The 19,574-nt window shown below is 40.1% G+C and overlaps 1 protein-coding gene across 4 annotated transcripts in view; it reads left to right on the top strand.

Annotated features, from left to right (window-relative positions):
* Positions 1–19,574, top strand: part of spock1 (SPARC (osteonectin), cwcv and kazal like domains proteoglycan 1) — a 97,155-nt gene that overhangs the window by 26,858 nt on the left and 50,723 nt on the right. For 2 of the 4 annotated variants that reach the window (XM_034133891.1, XM_034133890.1), the window contains exon 3: positions 19,116–19,124. The exons of the other annotated variants lie outside the window; for them this stretch is intronic. In XM_034133891.1, coding sequence (XP_033989782.1) covers positions 19,116–19,124 — 9 coding nt within the window. The remainder of the gene's footprint in view (positions 1–19,115; positions 19,125–19,574) is intronic. 4 annotated transcript variants of the gene reach the window in all.

Raw genomic sequence — 19,574 nt, 5'->3', positions numbered from 1 at the left:
TTCCACTTGCTGTTGGAGGCATAAAACCTGCAGGCGTTATTCAAGTTTAACTTTGCCTTCAGCTCTGACCCTGTGCCACACATGACAATGACTAGTTTTCTGTTGTTGTTTTTTGACAAGGCATATTTCACTGTTAAAAAACATCATTCATATACATCAGAAGAGAACACAAAACATTTATGAGTTAGTGCAACTAAAAAGCCGTCAATGGAACAGCTGGAGAAACATCTTAAGATGAATCTGACATACAATTTAGAATACCAAATCAGAGAGAGAGAGAGAGTGGGGTTTTTTTCAGTGTAGCCTGGGTAAACAGAGTTCAGGCACAGCTTGATGGGTTGGTCAGCCAATGTTTCGGCGCAATCACTGTAGTTGTATGTGCATTTTTTTTAGAAAGAAAACCTTAAGAGTGCTTGAAATAACCTTCAGCATTATTGTTTATTTATTCGATGGTTGATCCTGAATAAACGTACTGTACATCGCTGACAGTGGCGTAACTATCGACGGTGCAACATTCTTTTTGGGGCCCCAATGGCATTGACCGGTTCACGCAGTCTTCAAAGTAACCAAGCAACCTAAATTAATTTGTAATTTGTCTGTCCAATGACCTTGCTCCCTTTCATGTCATGTGATACCTTGCGTGACGAGCGAACCGTTTAATCAACCTGTACTGTACTGTAGCTAGCAGCAGCAAGTTCGGTAGCATTATAAAAAATGTAATAGCTTGCATTTATAATGTACAGCAAACCAAAGCACAAGAGCAGCGCTCAAAGGAGAAAGGACAAGAGAGAACAAGGAGATGTAACAGCTAAACTAAACGTCTTTTTTGTCATACATCGTCCTCAAAATCGAGCGCTAACGTTAGCAATGTTGACGTGCAGCGGCAGCCGGAGCCTATCGATAGCTCACCTGCCTCACCACCAGGGGCGTCGCCTGGGCCTGAAAACATTCGGGGCTTAGCCCACAGTGGCGGCGGCACTAGTGGCATTTTTTACTGCAACACTCCCCACACGCACACACACAGTACACCTGTTACAATAAAGGCTCGATAATCAGCTCACGGCATATAGGCAGGGGTAAAGTGGTATTTTTTATGAGTGGGGGGCAGACCTAACCTCCTCTAGGAGGGTCCGGGGGGATGCTCCCCAGGGAAGATTTTTTTTTTAATATTGAAGTTAAAAGCATCAATCTGGTGCACTTTGAGAGCAAAATGAAGAGATCTATGGATACCTCTCTCAACACCCATATGAAGCAGAACTGTAAACAGATGTACTTTTTCTTTATGGATATTTTACTAATCACTCTCCTTTTAAACTCTATTCTTGTTTTACTGCCATATAGTATTTCATAACTGTTTTTCCTTTATTCTCTTATTTTTTTTATAACTATAATGATCATATGAAGGTGTGCCGTGGAAATAATCTTTTGAATAATTTGTGACCAAACAGTTTGAGACCCACTGAGATAACTTAGACTAAAGTTAAGTATCTAAACACTCAGAGAGTCCTTTAGCTCACCTGAGTCTCTCAGTCTGAGAGGAGAGGACTCTCCTCCAGCTTGTTGTGGAACAAACAGCTCCTTATGTCCGTTAGTGCAGCTAGCTAACCAGATGCTAACAACAGGTCCCTGCTGGCAGCGGTCCCTCCCTCCCCCTCTCTCTCTCTCTCTCTCTCTCTCTCTCTCTCTCTCTCTCTCTCTCTCTCTCTCTCTCTCTCTCTCTCGCTCTCTCTCTCTCTCTCTCTATCACACTAAATGCGCTATTGCCACACACACACACAGAGCCGAGCTTGAATGACACAAGCACACGTTTATTTCCATGCAACTCTCTGATTGGTCTGGTGTCATGCCTCTGTTGCATTCACTGAACACGGGTAATTACAGTGTTGCCGTCCTCTCTTGTGTCATGATGAGGTTCACGTAAAGCACGGTTAATGTATTATATTATTGAGGGAGAATTGTCCGGGGCTACAGAAAAAACATTCGGGGCTAAAGCCCCGGATGCCCAGGCCAGGCGACGCCACTGCTCACCACCATCATTGCCATCTAGCTCCACAAGTGAAGCTGTATCCGTGGCCGTGCAACCTTCTTCTCCAGCCAGCCAGGAGGAGAGGCTGGATTTGGCTGTGCCCGGCGGTGGTCCAACAGTTCCCCCAAGAGCCCCAACCGATAGGGGACTCTATGGCGCTATTGAGACCCCCAACACCAAGATCAAAAGCTATATTATAGCAACCGGTCTATGTAGGCCTACCGGCCCATTCCCCAGAGACAAACATCAAGGAAACAGGTGTAATCCTCTTCTTAGTTCGCTGTGCCGTTGTCAGGCTGTGGTGGTCTGAGGCCAGGGCAGGCTGTTGTTGATAGCCTATACATGTGGCGCTTCTGAATGGTTGTGTATGTCTGTGCGTGTGTGAGCGCATCAGCGTGCGCTTATGTTTGGGGCTATGGGGGGGGGGGGGGGCCCAAAACAATATTTTCACCGGGGCCAATCACAACCTTGTTACGCCACTGATCGCTGCTATTTCTCTTTAATGCTCTTGAGGCCTGAACATCCAGTATGGAGATCTGAAGTGCTTCTACAGCGGGCTATAAGAGCAAAGTAAAGACATTTGCTTTAATAGGCTTCATAATCGTAAAAGTGGATTTTACTTGATGCAGTATTCTACATAAAGCCGCATTATGATCTAATTCAGGCTTTATTGTACGTAGTTTCACTTGCTAGTGGCTTCCTATTGCTTTATAAGCATAGTTTGTTGGTTATACTGTATGTTAAGGGGATTCAAATCTGTATTTCACAGAGGCCTCCTAACAGGAAAAGAGCCCCGCAGTGCATGTTGTCGTCAGCCTGCAGCCTTATGGAGCGTAATGTGTTTCCATCCAAAGAAATAAAGCTGGGCTCATTGACTTATCTACACTTTTAACAAGTGCACTCCAGAGATATTATCAGCTCAATTCATCCCTGAACACAAATCTTTCTCACAGTTCACAGTTTGATTTTGGCAATATTTACATGCGGCTTTTGACACAGTCCATGCACAATTCAGCATCTCGAATTTGTAAAGCAAATGAGCTGCCACTGTGTGCTCTTTAGCCTCTGTTTGCATATCTTGTGTTTTTTTCCGATTCAGTATCTAATCCTGTGTTTTCCCAGCTTGATGGTGTTATCGTGCTTCACGTGGACACTGCTGTACACGTTTGTTGAGACTGAAGAGAAAACAAGCTGCAGGGTTTATTTATTATACATTTAGAGTAAAGGTTTTTGGATGACCAGCCAGAGTGAAGTGAATATTAAAGATTCAACATGATAAGAGCTGGGACATGTCAACTGTAGTTTGTGTAACATTACACCAGGGCTCTTTGCAGTCTGGCCAGGAGTCACTGTCAATTTGTCAGCGGTGATGGAAAAGTCTGGAAGGAGATAAGAGTCACATGGGAAAAAGCAGCTCAGCTTTGGCAGTCAGTGTTGCTAAAAAGGTCGCCTATAGTGAGCAAATATGTCACCTTGTGTGCCAAGTGTCATCAGTATAAAATCTAAATTGAATTGAATATGGCTTTTAGCCTACATACTTCATTTGCCTCAACGTTTTGTGAGGGCCTGCTCGAGCAAATATTTAATTCTATATTACTTGTATAAGCATTTAAGCAAAAATGGCTGACATTCAACTAGTTTTAACATCTCACATTTGAATATTTTTCTAAGACAGTAAACTGACAATCTTTAGGGAGCTTTCAGTCACTCACCCCATCCTTCCTCTCTCACTAAATATTATAAGTACTGTTAGAAACAGTGCAGCAAGCATACGTTCTCTCAGGGTCACCAAATGTAAAACACTCTCCCTCGCATCAGTCACATTCATTACTCATACATTTGAAAAAAAAACACACAGCTTTAAAAATGGAGATAAATACCTTCACATCCATTTCAATTAGTTTCCCACTCTACTATCAGCCTTTTGATTAGCGTGCCTGTCAGCTTTATGATTATGATGCCCATTATGGTGATCATAACTGTTGTGATGATGGTGATGATGATTGTGTTTGTGATTACTCTGCTCATTGACTGTGGCTGTGTCACCGACGTGAAAATCTTTCATCCGCTCAACTCACTCTCCGTGGTGTTAAAGATTAAAGCTCCTTCTCTCTGGAGGGGAGTAGTCCATATCAGTTACAAATAGAGACTGTGTGCGTAGTTTAAAAATCAAAGTGGACTTTTTCTTGCAAATGATGTTTAGTAAATTGTGTCGGTAGATGTAGAGGAATGGATATGCATTTTAGAGTTGGGGAACTAAAAGGCTGACAAAATTAGACATGCCATCAGGGACACAGTTGTAACAAAGATGACAAATGAATACTAATGATTGAAACCGGATCTAGAAGAAAGTAGAGCTGCATGAGTACCTACTGTAGGCAGGATAATGTCTACATATATATATTTTATTTGTATCTGAAATTGATTTCTTCTCTCTTACATTTCATCACACTTCTTCCCTGGTGCCTGTTGAGCAGTAATGGCTGAGGGGGATATGGATTTTGTTTCTGCTCAGAAAGTTTATTATATTAATTTCGCCGCAATTAAAACTCAGTTTATATTATTGTTAATAATGTATATTATTTCACCATATGCATCCCTCTCTTAGTGTGGGAACAGGCTTTTATTTTTATTATAGTATTAAAGGTCCCATGACATGGCCATTTCTACTGATCATAATTCCATTGTTGAGGTCTACTAGAATATATGTATATTGTGCAGTTTTCCAAACTCACATTGGTTTCTCATACAGTACAGCATCTCTGTATAGTATGTGTATTCACTCTCTGTCCTAAACGGCTTGTTGGAGAAATAAGCAAGGGTGAATTTTCATTGCTTATGAATTTAGGACTGCATTTGTAATTGGTTATTTCATCTTCAAATGAAGCATAGTCTCGCTTTGTTTCATGTCCATGCAGGATTTAATTGTACACTCTCTACGTAAACAGTCATGCTTATTGTTTACTGCAGAGGCACGGTTCAGAAGAGGAGAAAAACACAACAACAGGGCACCTGGGGATGAGTGGTGACAGACAAGAGAGATCAACACAGAGACAGTAATTATCAGAAAACAACCCTTCTACTGAACATCTACCTCTTGTCTCACACATTATGCTTTGTGAATTGGGAGTGAATTGCTTTAAGTGCACTCCGACAAGAGAAAGGGCTTGAACACACACTTGCAAACAAACACACAGACACATAGAGGTTAAGACCTATAATCACAACAATAATTTGTCGTGAAGGAAAAGAACAGGGTAGAGAAAAACAAAGAATAAAATCAGCTCAAAGCTATCTTCACAATTGTTAGGGAAGAATTGGATTGAAGAATATAGGAAAGACAAGATAACATGATGAATAGATAGGTAAGGGTTTTTAATCATCATTTAACTTTCCTGGAAATCACGAGTAAATGAAAGACAAAAAGCAGAAGAATTGTGTATTTTTGGTATTGGTGAATAGCATAATGCTTTTGGAATGAAAGTGATCTCATCATGCATTCTGCGTAGATCTTATTTGATGAAGAGTCTGCAGACATCTCACCTGACAGGCCGACGCAGTGTGTTTCGGTCTCTGTATTGAATGTCAAACTGCTCTCTGTCTAAGTGAATGATCCTTTGGTTATTCACAGCACGCGATGTTAAGCACTCCGAACAGCCTCAACTAAAACAAGTCCACAATTACAACAGGGTTTCTGGAAAGGTTAAACAGCTCTACATAAGGATGGAAATTGATAAGATTGTATTGATACTGAATTCCTTTTTATTTGTCTTTGCTCATTTAGATAACTTTTCATTGAAACCCTTTTAGATTTCTCATTCATTTTCATTTTCGCATTCAGTATGGCTGATGTAACTATTAATAATTAATTTCCCAGCAAGAAAAAAGATTTGAATAGAGGTATTAAGGCAGACTTAACTGATCTAAGTGGATATAAAATGTGGAAAGAGCCACTGAGGTTAGACAGAGCAGCTGGAGAAACTGTAGTTGATCGTGCGTGTAAAGGCACCTCCTCTGGAGCACGGCTAAAAGACTAGTAACCCCACTGATATTGTGGTTAAAAACTGAGAGCAGAGCGTTTACTTACCCTGGTAGGTTTATTTTCACTGCTTGATGGTGCATGTGAAATTCAGAATGAATATTGCGAGAAGTTGCAGCACGGACAGTTTGGTTCTTGAACTGCAGCTTATTAAAGTGTGAAGGCTATATGGATCTATAACATCGCATATAACATGAAAAACATGATGACTTGGAATACGTTCATGACATAGCCCTTTATTTTGAAGTCTAAACATTAATACAAGGTGATATGTCCCGGACAAGTAACAGGAACAAAAATGTAAACACATTTCGTCATTGTAAACAGAAATGATGTAGGTGTTTGTTTGCATTCAGAGTGGAAGTGAGATGCATTCACAAGTGGTCACAGAGCGCCTATGGAGACACATGAAGGTGTGAACTGACATACTAATATGTCCATTTGTCATCGGATTACCCAAGACGCATGTAAAAGCCAGGTGTAAACAGGGCTTGATTTCGTAATGTACAGAAAGCCTGTCATCATCTGGAAGGATGCTATCGTATCGTTCTTGCGAAAGAACTGGAGAAAGTAGGAAGACCAAAAACATGAATCTCTCTAAATATTTTCTGACATCGCACCTTCACAAACGTGAATGGAATAAAGTAAATAATTTGTAAAAGATCAGGAACTGTTTCAAATCCTGATCTCACCTCTGAATGGTAAAATATAGCTTCCATCGACCAAGGAAAGCAGAGGGGAGCCTCTCCCAGGAGGGCTCATTAAATCTGATGTTGTTGTTGTTAGCTCAGAATAAAGAAGACCTCTCTGTGTGTCGTTTCATACATGACTTAGATTAGAGTGAAAGAAACACGATACCCCCTCTAAATACCATTACTATAATGAATATGCTGCGTGGAGGCTCCAATCCCAAACAAAATCCTAAAGAATATAAGAATAGCACTAAATCCTCGTGTAACACCTGCAGAGTGAACGCACATCCTTCAGCCATTTAGTGACGAGATGAGACCGTTGGAGAGATCAATCCCCATATGGGCTTGTTAGAGACCTGGCGATGTTTGTTTGTCGGGAAGGAGGTGAGAGAGAGAGAGAGAGAGAGAGAGAGAGAGAGAGAGAGAGAGAGAGAGAGAGAGAGGATAATAGATAGCAGGTTAGACTGATAGAGGCGATGAGGAAAACAGTGTGTGTGTGTGTGTGTGTGTGTGTGTGTGTGTGTGTGTGTGTGTGTGTGTGTGTGTGTGTGTGTGTCTCTCTCCCATTAAATGGTTCAGTTAACTTAGTAAGGTAGGGCCTACCTGTTTCCTGGGTGTTGTTTGAAATGTTGATGATGGTTTGTTACTGGATCCAGTACATGTTTTCCTTGTTAAGCATTATCTTAATAAAGCACAAATAAACAAGATGTTTGTTTCCCAGCCCTGTTTTCTACTTTGTTAAAGATGTGTGGATTGTGTGAAAGCTGGGAATTCTGCTCCTTGAAATTGGCTTTAGTGCTGCTGTGATCAGACCCTGTAACACAGATCAGACAGGATTTACTGCTCACAGTGAGGAAGGTAGAAACTGGGTTCATGTGTCCTGAAAGAGCTTTGTTCCTCTGTTTACTACGTCTACCATCGCAAACTGAGTTGTGATGTATCAAAACAGGACGGAATTTATTATTGATCAGTGTTGACAGAAGAATATCAGTTCTTGAAGTATTAAAAGGACCGGGTTGTTTAGGTCAAGTTTTGACAGTGTTTATTTAGATAAGACGTCTCTCAGCTGCAGCTAACCTGGAGTTGCAGTTCTCCACTACGACGTCTTAAATCGCACCGAGTTTGCTTCAACTCTCTCCTTTATGCTCTTCTCCTTTCCTCCTCTTCCTCCTCCTCCTCTCTGGTTTTTATCCTACATTTCTCTCTCCAATTCATCCTCCTTATTTTCCTACATCAGCACCTTTCCCTCTTCCCTCTGTGTTTCCCTCACATACTCCGTTCCTGACTAAGCTTTTTAAACTCCTGTGAGGCCGAGTGAAATGAGCTCCTGTGTGTGTGTGTGTGTGTGTGGGTGTGTGTGTGTGTGTGTGTGTGTGTGTGTGTGTGTGTGTGTGTGTGTGTGTGTGTGTGTGTGTGTGTGTTGCTGTATGTGTGTCATAGAATAGTCTAGGTGCTCTCTTCTACTAACTTTGATCCGACATGCTGCTGTTTGCCCGCTTTTTTTTTTTAAGACAATAGTGAAGGAGAATAATATTTGTCCTTCGTCTGTTCTGCTGAAAATCCTCTTTTCTTCCCTCAAGCGGCAGCAGTGCTGTTTGTCTAAAAGTGTGTGTGTGTTGTGTGTGTGTGTGTGTGTGTGTGTGTGTGTGTGTGTGTGTGTGTGTGTGTGTGTGTGTGTGTGTGTGTGTGTGTGTGTGTGTGTGTGTGTGTGTGTGTGTGTGTGTGTGGTGTGTGTGTGTGTGTTAGTGAGGTAGACGCGGTTCTGTTGTTATGGCCATGTTCTCTTACTCTGGGTCAGATCTGTTTGCCTTATGCAGTGCTGTTTTACAAGGTGCACCCTAAGGTGATGAATATGGAAATCATGAAAAGTTCACTGAATATTTGTTCATATTTGTTTGCAGCAAAATAATTCATAGTGTTGCTACTATTTTCTTCAAAACACAAAAAAACATAAAGAAGCATGAGTGTAACTTGATGAAGGCACTGTGAATATAAAACAATTTATCTTCCAAATGAAGCTTATATATCAAATTATCCTAAAACCTTGGAGTAAACGGGAATGTTTCTGAACATATTATATGTATATGATTATATGCGTATATATCTTACTACAATACCGATGGTCAAAACTTATCAAAAAAGAGTTTGACCTGCCAGAGCAACGAGAAGTTGACTACCAAAAAAGGTAAAATATATGTTTATCTTTCTATACTTTACCATTACTCATGTAGTCATCATATCCATATGACTGATAATTGGTTAGAGATTTCACTGTGTACATATTTTGTGTAAGGAAAAATGGCTAACACGAGAATATGTGGCAGGATCGATATCAGGGTCTTTTGTCATGAATATTTTAATATTTGACTTTCTCCATATTGCCATGCACTGCAATATGTCACTGCCTGCCTTTGTATAGACCAGTGGAGCGGAGGATTTAATGGCTTGGATTATAGCTGAGCTCAGCTTTTACTGTAAAAATAGTTTGGGTGACCTCCAGAAAAACCCACAGAGTTTAAACAAACAGACTATAGCTGTTCCACGATAAAGTGAAATACAGACAAATGTTCACATACAGCTAAAAACACTTTGTGAAGAGTTTAGAGTGAGATCTCGTCTGGGAGGCTGCTTTGGATGTCTGCATTTATTTGGCTTGAATTTAGTTTGACAAATCCTTGGAGACAGGTATGCATCAGCACAAACAAACACACGTAAACACAACCACACACACCCACAGTGAGACGTGAGAGCTTCTTTCAGTAGACTTCCTTTGAAGTTTCAACTGGCATTGACTTTGTGAGGAAGATAGAAAGCGAGGAAGATAGAAAGCGTCTGAGGAGAATGAAGAGTTTGTGAAGTGAGGGAAAGCTGAGCGCGGGACGGCGCTAACATGCTGAGGGACGAGGAAACGTACAAACACACCGAGGGGAACTGCAGGGAAGAGTGGAGGAGGATTAAACAGAGCAGAGTGATGCACTTTGAGTAAAGAAAGGACATTTATCTCTCCGTCCTGCCGAGCTCCCCCCTTGTTTCCCCGGTGGAGCAGACAGATAAGAGAGCCAGCGTACGATTGGCTAAACACTTGGCCCGTCGCCACGGCAGCACTATCACCGTGGGATACCGACAGGAGTGGAGGGATTCTGTCGGATAGCTCGGTATTAAAAAAAAGATAGGATAGTTTAGCACAGGAAGTTAGCGGACTGAATTTAAATAAGTTGAAGTCTGTGTGTGAACTTGTACTAGAACAAGAACAGCCCATAACACTTTGCTGTAAGCCCGCTATCATATTCCTTTCACGCTGCTTTTGCATAATTTTCATACAATTTCACAGTGAGACTCAGTAGATCTGTTTAGGGTACTACAGTAAGTCTTTTGAGAGAGAAACATAGCTGCTGTATGAATATATTATGTTGTTGTGAACTTTCACATCCTTTGCTCTCCCTTTGCGCTTTACGCATCTGTGTTTCCATTTATCTAAAGTTTAGGGCTGTGCTGTAGCTCATCAATGCAAATATATGGATTCAATTTCAGAAAATGTTCCTTTTTTTTATCAGCACCGACTCCCTGTAATGCAACAAATTGAAGATCACTAGTTATAACAAAGAAATAGAAAGAGTTTGTTGTTGTATAAATCCTTAATTTCATCACACATAGTATTCAGCTTTGGGTATTTAGATGCAGTTTTGACAACACAAGCAGAAAAGAGCAGAAGAAGGTGGGCTAATAAGAGTTTATAAATGTCACTCTGAATATGTATATTTCTCTCCAAAATGACAATGCAGCCACATTCGCAGGTGGAAGAGAGATAGAGAAGGAAACTGAAGGAGCAGAGAACAGAGACAGCTTTGTAGTTCACACCAAGAAGAGGTTATGACGCATGGCAGCCAACTGGAAAGCAGTGTGTGAGCGCTGAGACTGTTAGCAGGCAGCAGAGTCTATTCATCATGATCTAACTTATGGCTGCACACTCTCTGGTGGAGCTCACCTCGGAGATCAAGGACACCCTCACAGTACAGTACGTCTGAGAGACCTGTAGTGAAAAAAAACACATGCAAAAGGAGGAGAACCAGCCCCTTCTTTTGTCTTTCTTTGCAACCAAATCAAACAGATTGGCTTCAGGCAGCAGACCTGTAGCCCTGTCAAGCTAATCTAGTGACATGCTGTCGTATGTATTATTTATTACACTGAGCCTGCGTCTCCCCCAGCCTTAGATCAAGACTGACCTCAACATACCTGGCTTACACGGTCAGACAAAAGTGTCCTGGTAACAGTTACAGGCTTTCTTACTGTTGGCGTGTGCAGAAAATTGAATGAGTGAATCAACAGCAAAATGTTTCCGACTTTTTATTTATTCTCTGTCAGTTTCCTTCTGCCTTGTTTTCATTTTCATCAGTTCTCTGGCTGAGTTTTGTTTTATTCCCTTTATCCATCTCACTTCCTGACACTTTATTTGGCAGTCGGTCGGTTGTTCATCCATAATAACTCAACCTTCAAGGTAGGGCTGTAGTGATAAGAGCATAAATGATAGAATTGAAACAGTTCTTGTTCAAGTCCTTTTTATCAGTCAGTAAAAACAAACGTTTGCTGTTTCTGAAATGTTAGAATGTACTGCTTTCTTCTGTATTGATCATGAATATTGATCATTATTTGAACAAGTGTTCAAGTGCAAATTGAATATGTCATTTGCTGGGATGTTGTGTAAATGATTTTCTGACATGAAAGGTAGCCAACAAAAATGATTAATATAAAAACCAATTAAAAGAGGAATCAATTGTAAAAATAATTGAGATATTCATGTGTAGCATTGCAGCAATTTCTGTACATTTCCATAACCGATAGTTTAATGACCACACACATGTCATGCAGCTGTTTGAAGTGAGTTTCTCTCTCAAACTCCCTTGAATATTTCTCCAGGCTATGATATGAAAACATACTCAGTTGTGTTATATCCAAGATAAACGTGTTGAACAATGTGTCAACACTCAGTGAGTCATACTGTAGCTTGCACAAAAGTTGTCCTTTTTGCCATTATGAGTGCCTTTACTTCACTGACTAATGGTAACTCTCTTCATTCATTGGAGTCTTTGCATCATTACAATGGTTTGCTTGAAAATCACAAAATGTGGATGTTAAAATATCTGCAGATGCCCTGACAACCATTCACCCAGTCTAACGTGTAGTTCATACACCTACTCCCTATTTTCACACCAATTATGTCTTATATCTGTTTCTCACTCTGTGTTTCTGTAGTAACTGACGAGACCTGACTATTTCTCAGCGGGGATTTGTAGAGGTTGCTGTTTCTTAGAGCTCCATCCTCAGTCTCCACCTTTGTTTTCCTCCTTTTCTTTATTCATTCAAACTCAAGTTTTAGAAAGAAGAAAGAGATCTGAAGTGTGTGAAGATGGCAAGATATTCTGACTAACAGGCTGCTCAGAGAAGCTTTTTCCCTCATTAACGTGAAAAGAAAGGACAGCATGAAGTAGAAGCATATTTTGATGTTCGGCTGCGAGCCACATCGTTCAGATTCTGGAGCAGTAGGGATGCTTTCAGCAGCGTGAAAAAGAGGAGTGGAGGAAGAGAGTTGATGAATGAAGGACGCTATCAAAATAGAAAGCTGAGGGGAGAAGGAAGCAGAAAGGAAAGAAGTTGTTTTTCTCAGTTTAGAGAAGCCGGATTGGCTGTGAATACAAATGTTGTCATTGGTTTGCAAGATCCCTCCGCAACGTTGCAGCATGGAAGGTATTCAGTTTTACGTTTTTTTTCTTCTTTTTTTTATCTAAACATTTGTATCCCTTTAAATACAAGATCTCTTATTTCAGGGAGTCCTGGTGAAGATGGCAGCATAAACAGTTTCGCATAAAAACAATTTCACATCTTAGGACACACACAGTACATAAAAGCAACTCGGGGGAACTAGAAGACTTCAAGAGGAGAGGCGTTCAGGCCCTAGCAGCCATAAAACACATTCCACCTGAGTCGAGGTTTATGTAAAACAGCACCATGTTTCCTTCGGGGCAGTTTGTCAAAGACCTTTTAAAGGGATTCAAAGAAGGCAGTGCTTCTAAAGTAGTGATATTTTGCAAATCATTGCATGCCCAGCAGGAAGAAAGAGAAAGCGTAGAAAGAGAAAGCTATCACAAAAAATATTTTCCTTCCTAATTGCAAACGTGCATGCTTGTGTTTGTTTGTTTGTGTGTGTGTGTGTGTGTGTGTGTGTGTGTGTGTGTGTGTGTGTGTGTGTGTGTGTGTGTGTGTGTGTGTGTGTGTGTGTGTGTGTGTGTGTGTGTGTGTGTGTGTGTGTTGGCGCCTCATCTCGATCAGCTCCACATGTGATATTCAGTGTTAGCAGTCTGTTTATGTGAATGAGATGCTGCCTGTCAATCTTGTGTCTGTAGACAGGAATACAGGATAAACTCTGGTGGAGCAGCCCAGCAGGTTGTTACCTGTCCTCCCTCCTTGTCCTCGCATCCATTTTATGTTTCCTAGAGATATTTTTCTCCTCTCCCTTAGATCTCAGTCTCTCATTTGTTCCTGGACATACCTTTACCCCCCCCCCCCTCTTCTTTTCTCTTCCCTCTTAATATGTTATCCATGCTTCTCGTCTCTTTGCTTTAATGTATGTTTTACTCTTCTGCTCCGTACATCCTCCTGTCTACTTCAAAGCTCCTCTACATTACACTTCTTTTCAATTCTGCCAAGAAATATGTCCAGGAGATCCTGTAAAACACGTTACATTATCTGTTTAATATATATTCCTTAAATATAAACCACAAGACACTTAGATTGTTTTGTCATCTACAAATCTAAAATGACACTGTGGTGTTAACAGCTGCTAAAACTTAATTTCTCTGCTCTAAGAAAGTAATTTCACCTTCATTCATCTGCAATAAATCCTCACATTTAATTTCAGAGCAGGATGCTGCAGTGGGTCGATAAGGGACCTCTAAGAACCAAACGGCCCGTTTGAGATTCTGGATACAATGCAACAAATGATGGATTGCGAGTTTGTTGATTTATAATCACAAGATAGCAATTAATACCAGCTATCTGGAGGGACGTCTGCTGACCTTGATTAACCAAACATCTCTCTGGTGTAAATGTTTTCAGTTTGACTCTGCCGCCGACTCTGACTAATTTATTCTCATTTCATTAAGCCAGTGAGGCTAACTTACATGACCCACAAGTCAATGAATCACACAATATTTTGTAATGTTCTATATTCTGAGAAGGTTTTCTTGGGTTCAGTCAATTAGTCAAGGTTGTTTTAAATATGGATGATTTATTTCATGAACATAACCAGCGAGGAAGACTTCACATTATTTCACTACTTGTGAGGACAAGCTCATGAAATGCACTCTTTCCTCCTCTGGTTGTGTGTGTTGTGTGCAAAAAAGAGAATGTTTTAAAGGTCCCCTATTATACTGTTTTTCATAAATATATTATAGGTCTCAGATATATACAAAACATGTCTCTGAAGTGTTTGGCTTGAAATACCAAACAGATCATGCATTGTAGCATCCCACAAACCCCTCTGTTTCAGCCCTGTTTCAAAAGTGCTGATTCTCTGTCTTTTACTGTAGATGAAAATAAGGAGCCACACCCCACGCCCCTCTGAGAGATATTTGGTTAAAAAGAACACAATGGTGCTCTAGGAGGAGATTCAGGTGATAAGGTGTTGTTGGTTGTTAATAAAAGATGCATGCACTCAGCCTGCCTCACTTCTGCAGAGGCCCAACAGTAAAGTCATCTGATGAAGCGTGTCTTAAAATCCACTCCCTGCTCTGTTCTGCTATCTGCTCGCTAAGCTCATAAATCATCGTCACATAATGCTGATCAGATCCCAGACCAGTGAATGTCTAAAAGTAGGATGTAGCCTGAGGAGGGAAGCAGAGACTTGGTGGAGAGGAAGAGACGAGAGGAGGAGGAAGAGGAGGAGGAGTAGAAGAAGGGAATGAATGAGAGACTATGAGGGAATAGATGAGGGAGGGATCTTTACAAAGTTCTAGATCCATGAAATAGATGCATAAAGTACACAATACATTTTAAAGGCTGTTTAGATTCCACCGAGGGGCCAGATTTGCATCCTCATCCCCTGATTATGACACATTCAGTCAGCACTCCAGGCTTGGCTTTTCCTTTTTAATGTTAATGCGAGTAGTTGTGCAAACTCCCAAATATAGGAGCGTGCAAACACACTCTCACACACACACACACACACACACACACACACACACACACACACACACACACACACACACACACACACACATTTAGTGAAGGTTACATCTGCTGAGAGAAGCAAATTGCTATGAAGTCATTTCCACTCTGCGTCCTCTGAATCAATTCAGCTCCTTCTCTACCCTTTAACTGTCTCTAACGTCCTCAGGGATCCGCTATATGATGAGATCCTTTGCCCATCACTTTAAAGGAGAGGGAAAAAAAGAGTTGACCTGCGGAAGAGCCAAATGAGACAGAATGACAAATGTGACTTTTTAACAGCCCTTAAAGTAAAAGGAAAAGACTGGTTATTGTTCATCCAGCTTTAACCACCCACTTTTGACAAAGCCTATTGCTGCAGTTTAATACATGGGTAATTGCCTGCTAGTATCTCTTTTGAGTCTTGTCATGGATCTGATTATATTTGGAATAACTTCATTTATTGAAAATGGTGGAATCTGCTATCAATCTCCTTGTCTTGACATATATATTCAATGTGTGTAATTGTCTGTTTTTGGCTCATTTTCAGTCTATGGTTTCAGTCCATGCATTCAAGTGCCAGAAAAACTTGATATGCAAACTAAATCGAGGTTAAAGTAACCATATTGCTAAGTTTACTCCATGTGCAGAATTTAAGTTTTTCCTACTGCATCCTACTAAGTCTGACCCCTCTCATGATTGGGTAAGACTGTCTGAACAGAGCAGCCGGTCTGAAAACTAAACAGCAACGTCTGATGGAAGTACTCACTGCAAAATGAAGGTGTTTGAACACAGACATGCGCTCAATTTGCCATAATTAAACTTGTATCCCTGTTAAATAAACTGCATCATGTAAAGTGTTATAAAAAAAGCAATCCCATTTCCACTGACAGCTGTTGTGTTATATTTTAAACAGATTTTAATTGAACTGAAAATAAAAAAAGCTACCTTAATTAAATGGTTCAAATTGTTGCGTGCCAACAGGCTCCTGCAGAGTGTTTGCAGATATAAATGGACACGGTTGAAAGACTTCCCTCTCTGGGAAACTCTAGCTGATAGTGCTCCAGCACCACCTCCAACAGAGACCGTATGATAATAACGACACATTTTTATCTCCATCTAATCACTTTAAAGGGTTTGAATGACATTGGGGCAGTATCGCAGTCAGCTAAACAGACAGTTAATGCTTTGGAGATGAGCACACTAAAATATTAATGTGGATCTTGGGCTCAGAAAGGTCATTCCTGTGACTTATATTGAATAATAAGAGGAGCAACTGCTGTGAACCATAAGTAACACCAGCTAGTAAAAGAGAGCACAGCACAGGCAGCGGCACCTCGGCTGCAGTCCTCTGCTGGACGCCGTACAATCTGTTATCTGATGATAACAGATGAAACACTTTCTCTTTACACACAATGTGTTTGTAGCTGCAGGTCAAACTGAACACAGCAGAAAAAAACAACACGTTGCATATATAAGACAACAGGTTTATTTTTTTCACTGGATCTGGTTCGGATGTAGACACACAGACAGTTTTACTGTCAGTGGATTCTAAAGAGGACCTCAGATGGGCTGTAATCCAACCTTTTACCTGTCAACTTTCTTCTACATTCAGATTATAATGAAATAAACTTCATTTTTGCCATTAACTTGAGCCATAGTATATAGGGATTAATCTGTTTTAAGTGACCATCTGTGTGTCTGCTTTTATTATGCAAAGTACCTTATATTGAAACCAATATTCATTAATGAATTCAATTTGTGAATCGTGAAGTCCAACACACCAAATTGCATGAGTCAGAAGTTGTTACAATCATTAGAGTGGACACTTACGCAGGAAACAGCCTCCTGAGTTAGGATGAAAAAATGAAGGTTTATTGTTAATGAGGGGAGAAAGAATGCATAGGCAAGGCAAGTTTATTTATATAGCACCTTTCAGCACACGGCAATTGCTTTACAAAATAAAATAAAAGACATTTAAGAAGAAATACAGCAGAAACACATTATAAATGGCATTTAAAAACAGGCATTAAAAAGCAAAGATAATAAAATAAACACAACAGGTATAGAATACATGAATAAAAGCCATACTGCAGTGTGAATATAAACAGATTAATCAAAAGCAGCGGCAAAAAGATGAGTTTTCAGTCTGGATTTGAAAGTAGTAAGAGTTGCAGCGGACCTGCAGGATTCAGGGAGTTTGTTCCAGATGGTCGGGGAATAATAGCTAAACGCTGCTTCTCCATGTTTAGTTCTGACTCTTGGAACAGAGAGCAGACCCGTCCCAGAGGACCTGAGACTCATGGCTGGTTTATAGTTATGCAGGAGATCGTTAAAATAATTTGGTCCTAAACCATTCAGTGCTTTAAAAACCAGCAGCAGTACTTTCAAATCAATTCTTTGACAGACTAGAAGCCAGTGTGAAGACTTCAGAACTGGACTGATGTGATCCACTCTTTTAGTGTTAGTGAGGACTCGAGCAGTGGCGTTCTGAATCAGCTGCAGCTTTCTAATAGATTTTTAGTGAGACCTGTGAAGACACCATTACAGTAGTCGAGTCTACTGAAGATAAAAGCATGGACAAGTTTTTAGTCTTTTAATCCTATACATGTTCTTAAGGTGATAGTATGCAGACTTAATCATTGTTGTAATGTAAAGTCCATCACTACATCTAAATGTCTTGCTTTATTTGTTGTTTTGAAGTCTGCCTACTGAAGCTCTGCGATTACTTTTATTCGTTCCTCCTTTGCTCCAAAAACAATAATCTCAGTTTTCTTTTTGTTGAATTGGAGAAAGTTTTTACTCATCCAGTCATTGACGTGCTCAATGCACTTACTCAGTGTTGTAATTGTAGAATAGTGTCCTGGTGAAATTGTTATATACATTTGGGTGTCATCTGCATAGCTATGATAACTTAGGTCGTTGTTTTTCATTATTTGAGCCAGTGGTAGCATATAGATATTAAAAAGCAGAGGTCCTAAGATGGAGCCTTGAGGAACCCCACATGTCATATTTGTCAACGCTGATGTGTAGTTGCCTATAGAGACAACGTTTTTTCTGTCCTTTAAGTAAGATTCAAACCAATTTAGAACTGTTGCCGAAACTCCCACCCAGTTTTCTAGTCGGTCTAGCAATATGTTGTCAACAATATCAAATGCAGCGCTGAGATCTAATAATACTAACACTGAGATTCTGCCACTGGTAGCTTTCCCCTCATACATCTCTCATGTCTAGTTGTAAGTTCACGGTTGAATTTGTAAATGTATACAATGTTCTTTCAAACAAACATACATTTCTTTGCCATGTTTAGTTTTAATATGCTAAAACAGACGCCAAATAGAGATTTCACTTCGTAATAACAGAATATACATAAGACCTTCAATCGTAGACCCTCATTCAGATTAGGCCTCAATATTGTGGTTATGTAGTGACGGTAATGTAGTGTTAACAATTAATGCTTTAACAAATAATTTACACAATGAGAATGTTGATTAATAATCATATGTAAAGTAAATGTATTGAATAAGGAGTGAAATAATAGAACTATTAGAAAATGACATTCATTTACTGTAATGTTGCCTTTCAAACCAGGAAAATACATCACTTTCGATCTTTTAACAAATAAAATACAGGAGTCCTATATCCAATATAATGTTAATATATTACCCAGCCATATTTTAGATAAGGCAATCCTTCACGAACATATTCCTTTGACCCTCTCCACCACATTATAGCACAATAAAAATGCACCAAAATCACATACCTCTTTTCCTGCTGCCTCTATTTATGCACAATCCCCTTGCCTCCCCGTCTTTAATTCTCCCCCCTCTCTTTTTCTCTATGCTGTGCCTTAACTCTATGCCTGTACAATTTGCCCTCGATGTGTTTCAAATTACATGCCACATCAAATAAGGCTATCTCATAAGACTGCGAGCGCGAATGTGTGTGTATGTGTGTGTCCTTTGGTATTGGTCCACCTTCAGAATCAGATTCCTATTAAATGAATCTGCAGAGTTGGGTTCAGTATTCAGAATGAGTAACGCCAGGTTGTAATAGCTCTGATAGATATAGCATACTGTGCCATTATCACTGACCTTTCTTTCTTTCTCTTCTCTCTCCTTTCTATTCCTCTGCCTCTCTCCTCTGCAACCATTTAAAGGAAGCGGAGGTAAGTAAATCCATTGTGTTTGTAACTTGATGATACCATTTTGAGACGTTCGGCAGTTCCTTCCTGGAAGCCGCAGACAGTGTAATGTTTGTCTGGCACCACTTTGAGATGGACTTCTTACAATTCAGCTCAGTAAAATATTGCTTTATTGGTTCAGTAGGTTTCATAATTTTAACCAAACACATCCAAAAATATGGGGAATCCGGAACATTACACCCATACCTATAGTTGATCATTTCATTAAAAAACCTTTGGCCTATGCTTCAATCATTTAATGGTGTCTGTGTTTAGAAATCATTCATTAAAATAAAAAATTGGGGTATACATTTTTTAAATCCTCTGGAGCAGATAAACTGTGGATTATTGTTATTGATTAATGCATCAGTGTTTCTTAGGGTCAAAAACACTAAACTCACAACTTAAAATGAAAGCGTTTATTTAATAAAAGAG

The sequence above is a fragment of the Trematomus bernacchii genome, unplaced genomic scaffold (assembly GCF_902827165.1).
Source record: "Trematomus bernacchii unplaced genomic scaffold, fTreBer1.1, whole genome shotgun sequence".
NCBI classification, from domain to species: Eukaryota; Metazoa; Chordata; class Actinopteri; order Perciformes; family Nototheniidae; genus Trematomus; species Trematomus bernacchii.
This window is presented reverse-complemented; position numbering and strand designations above follow the sequence as displayed.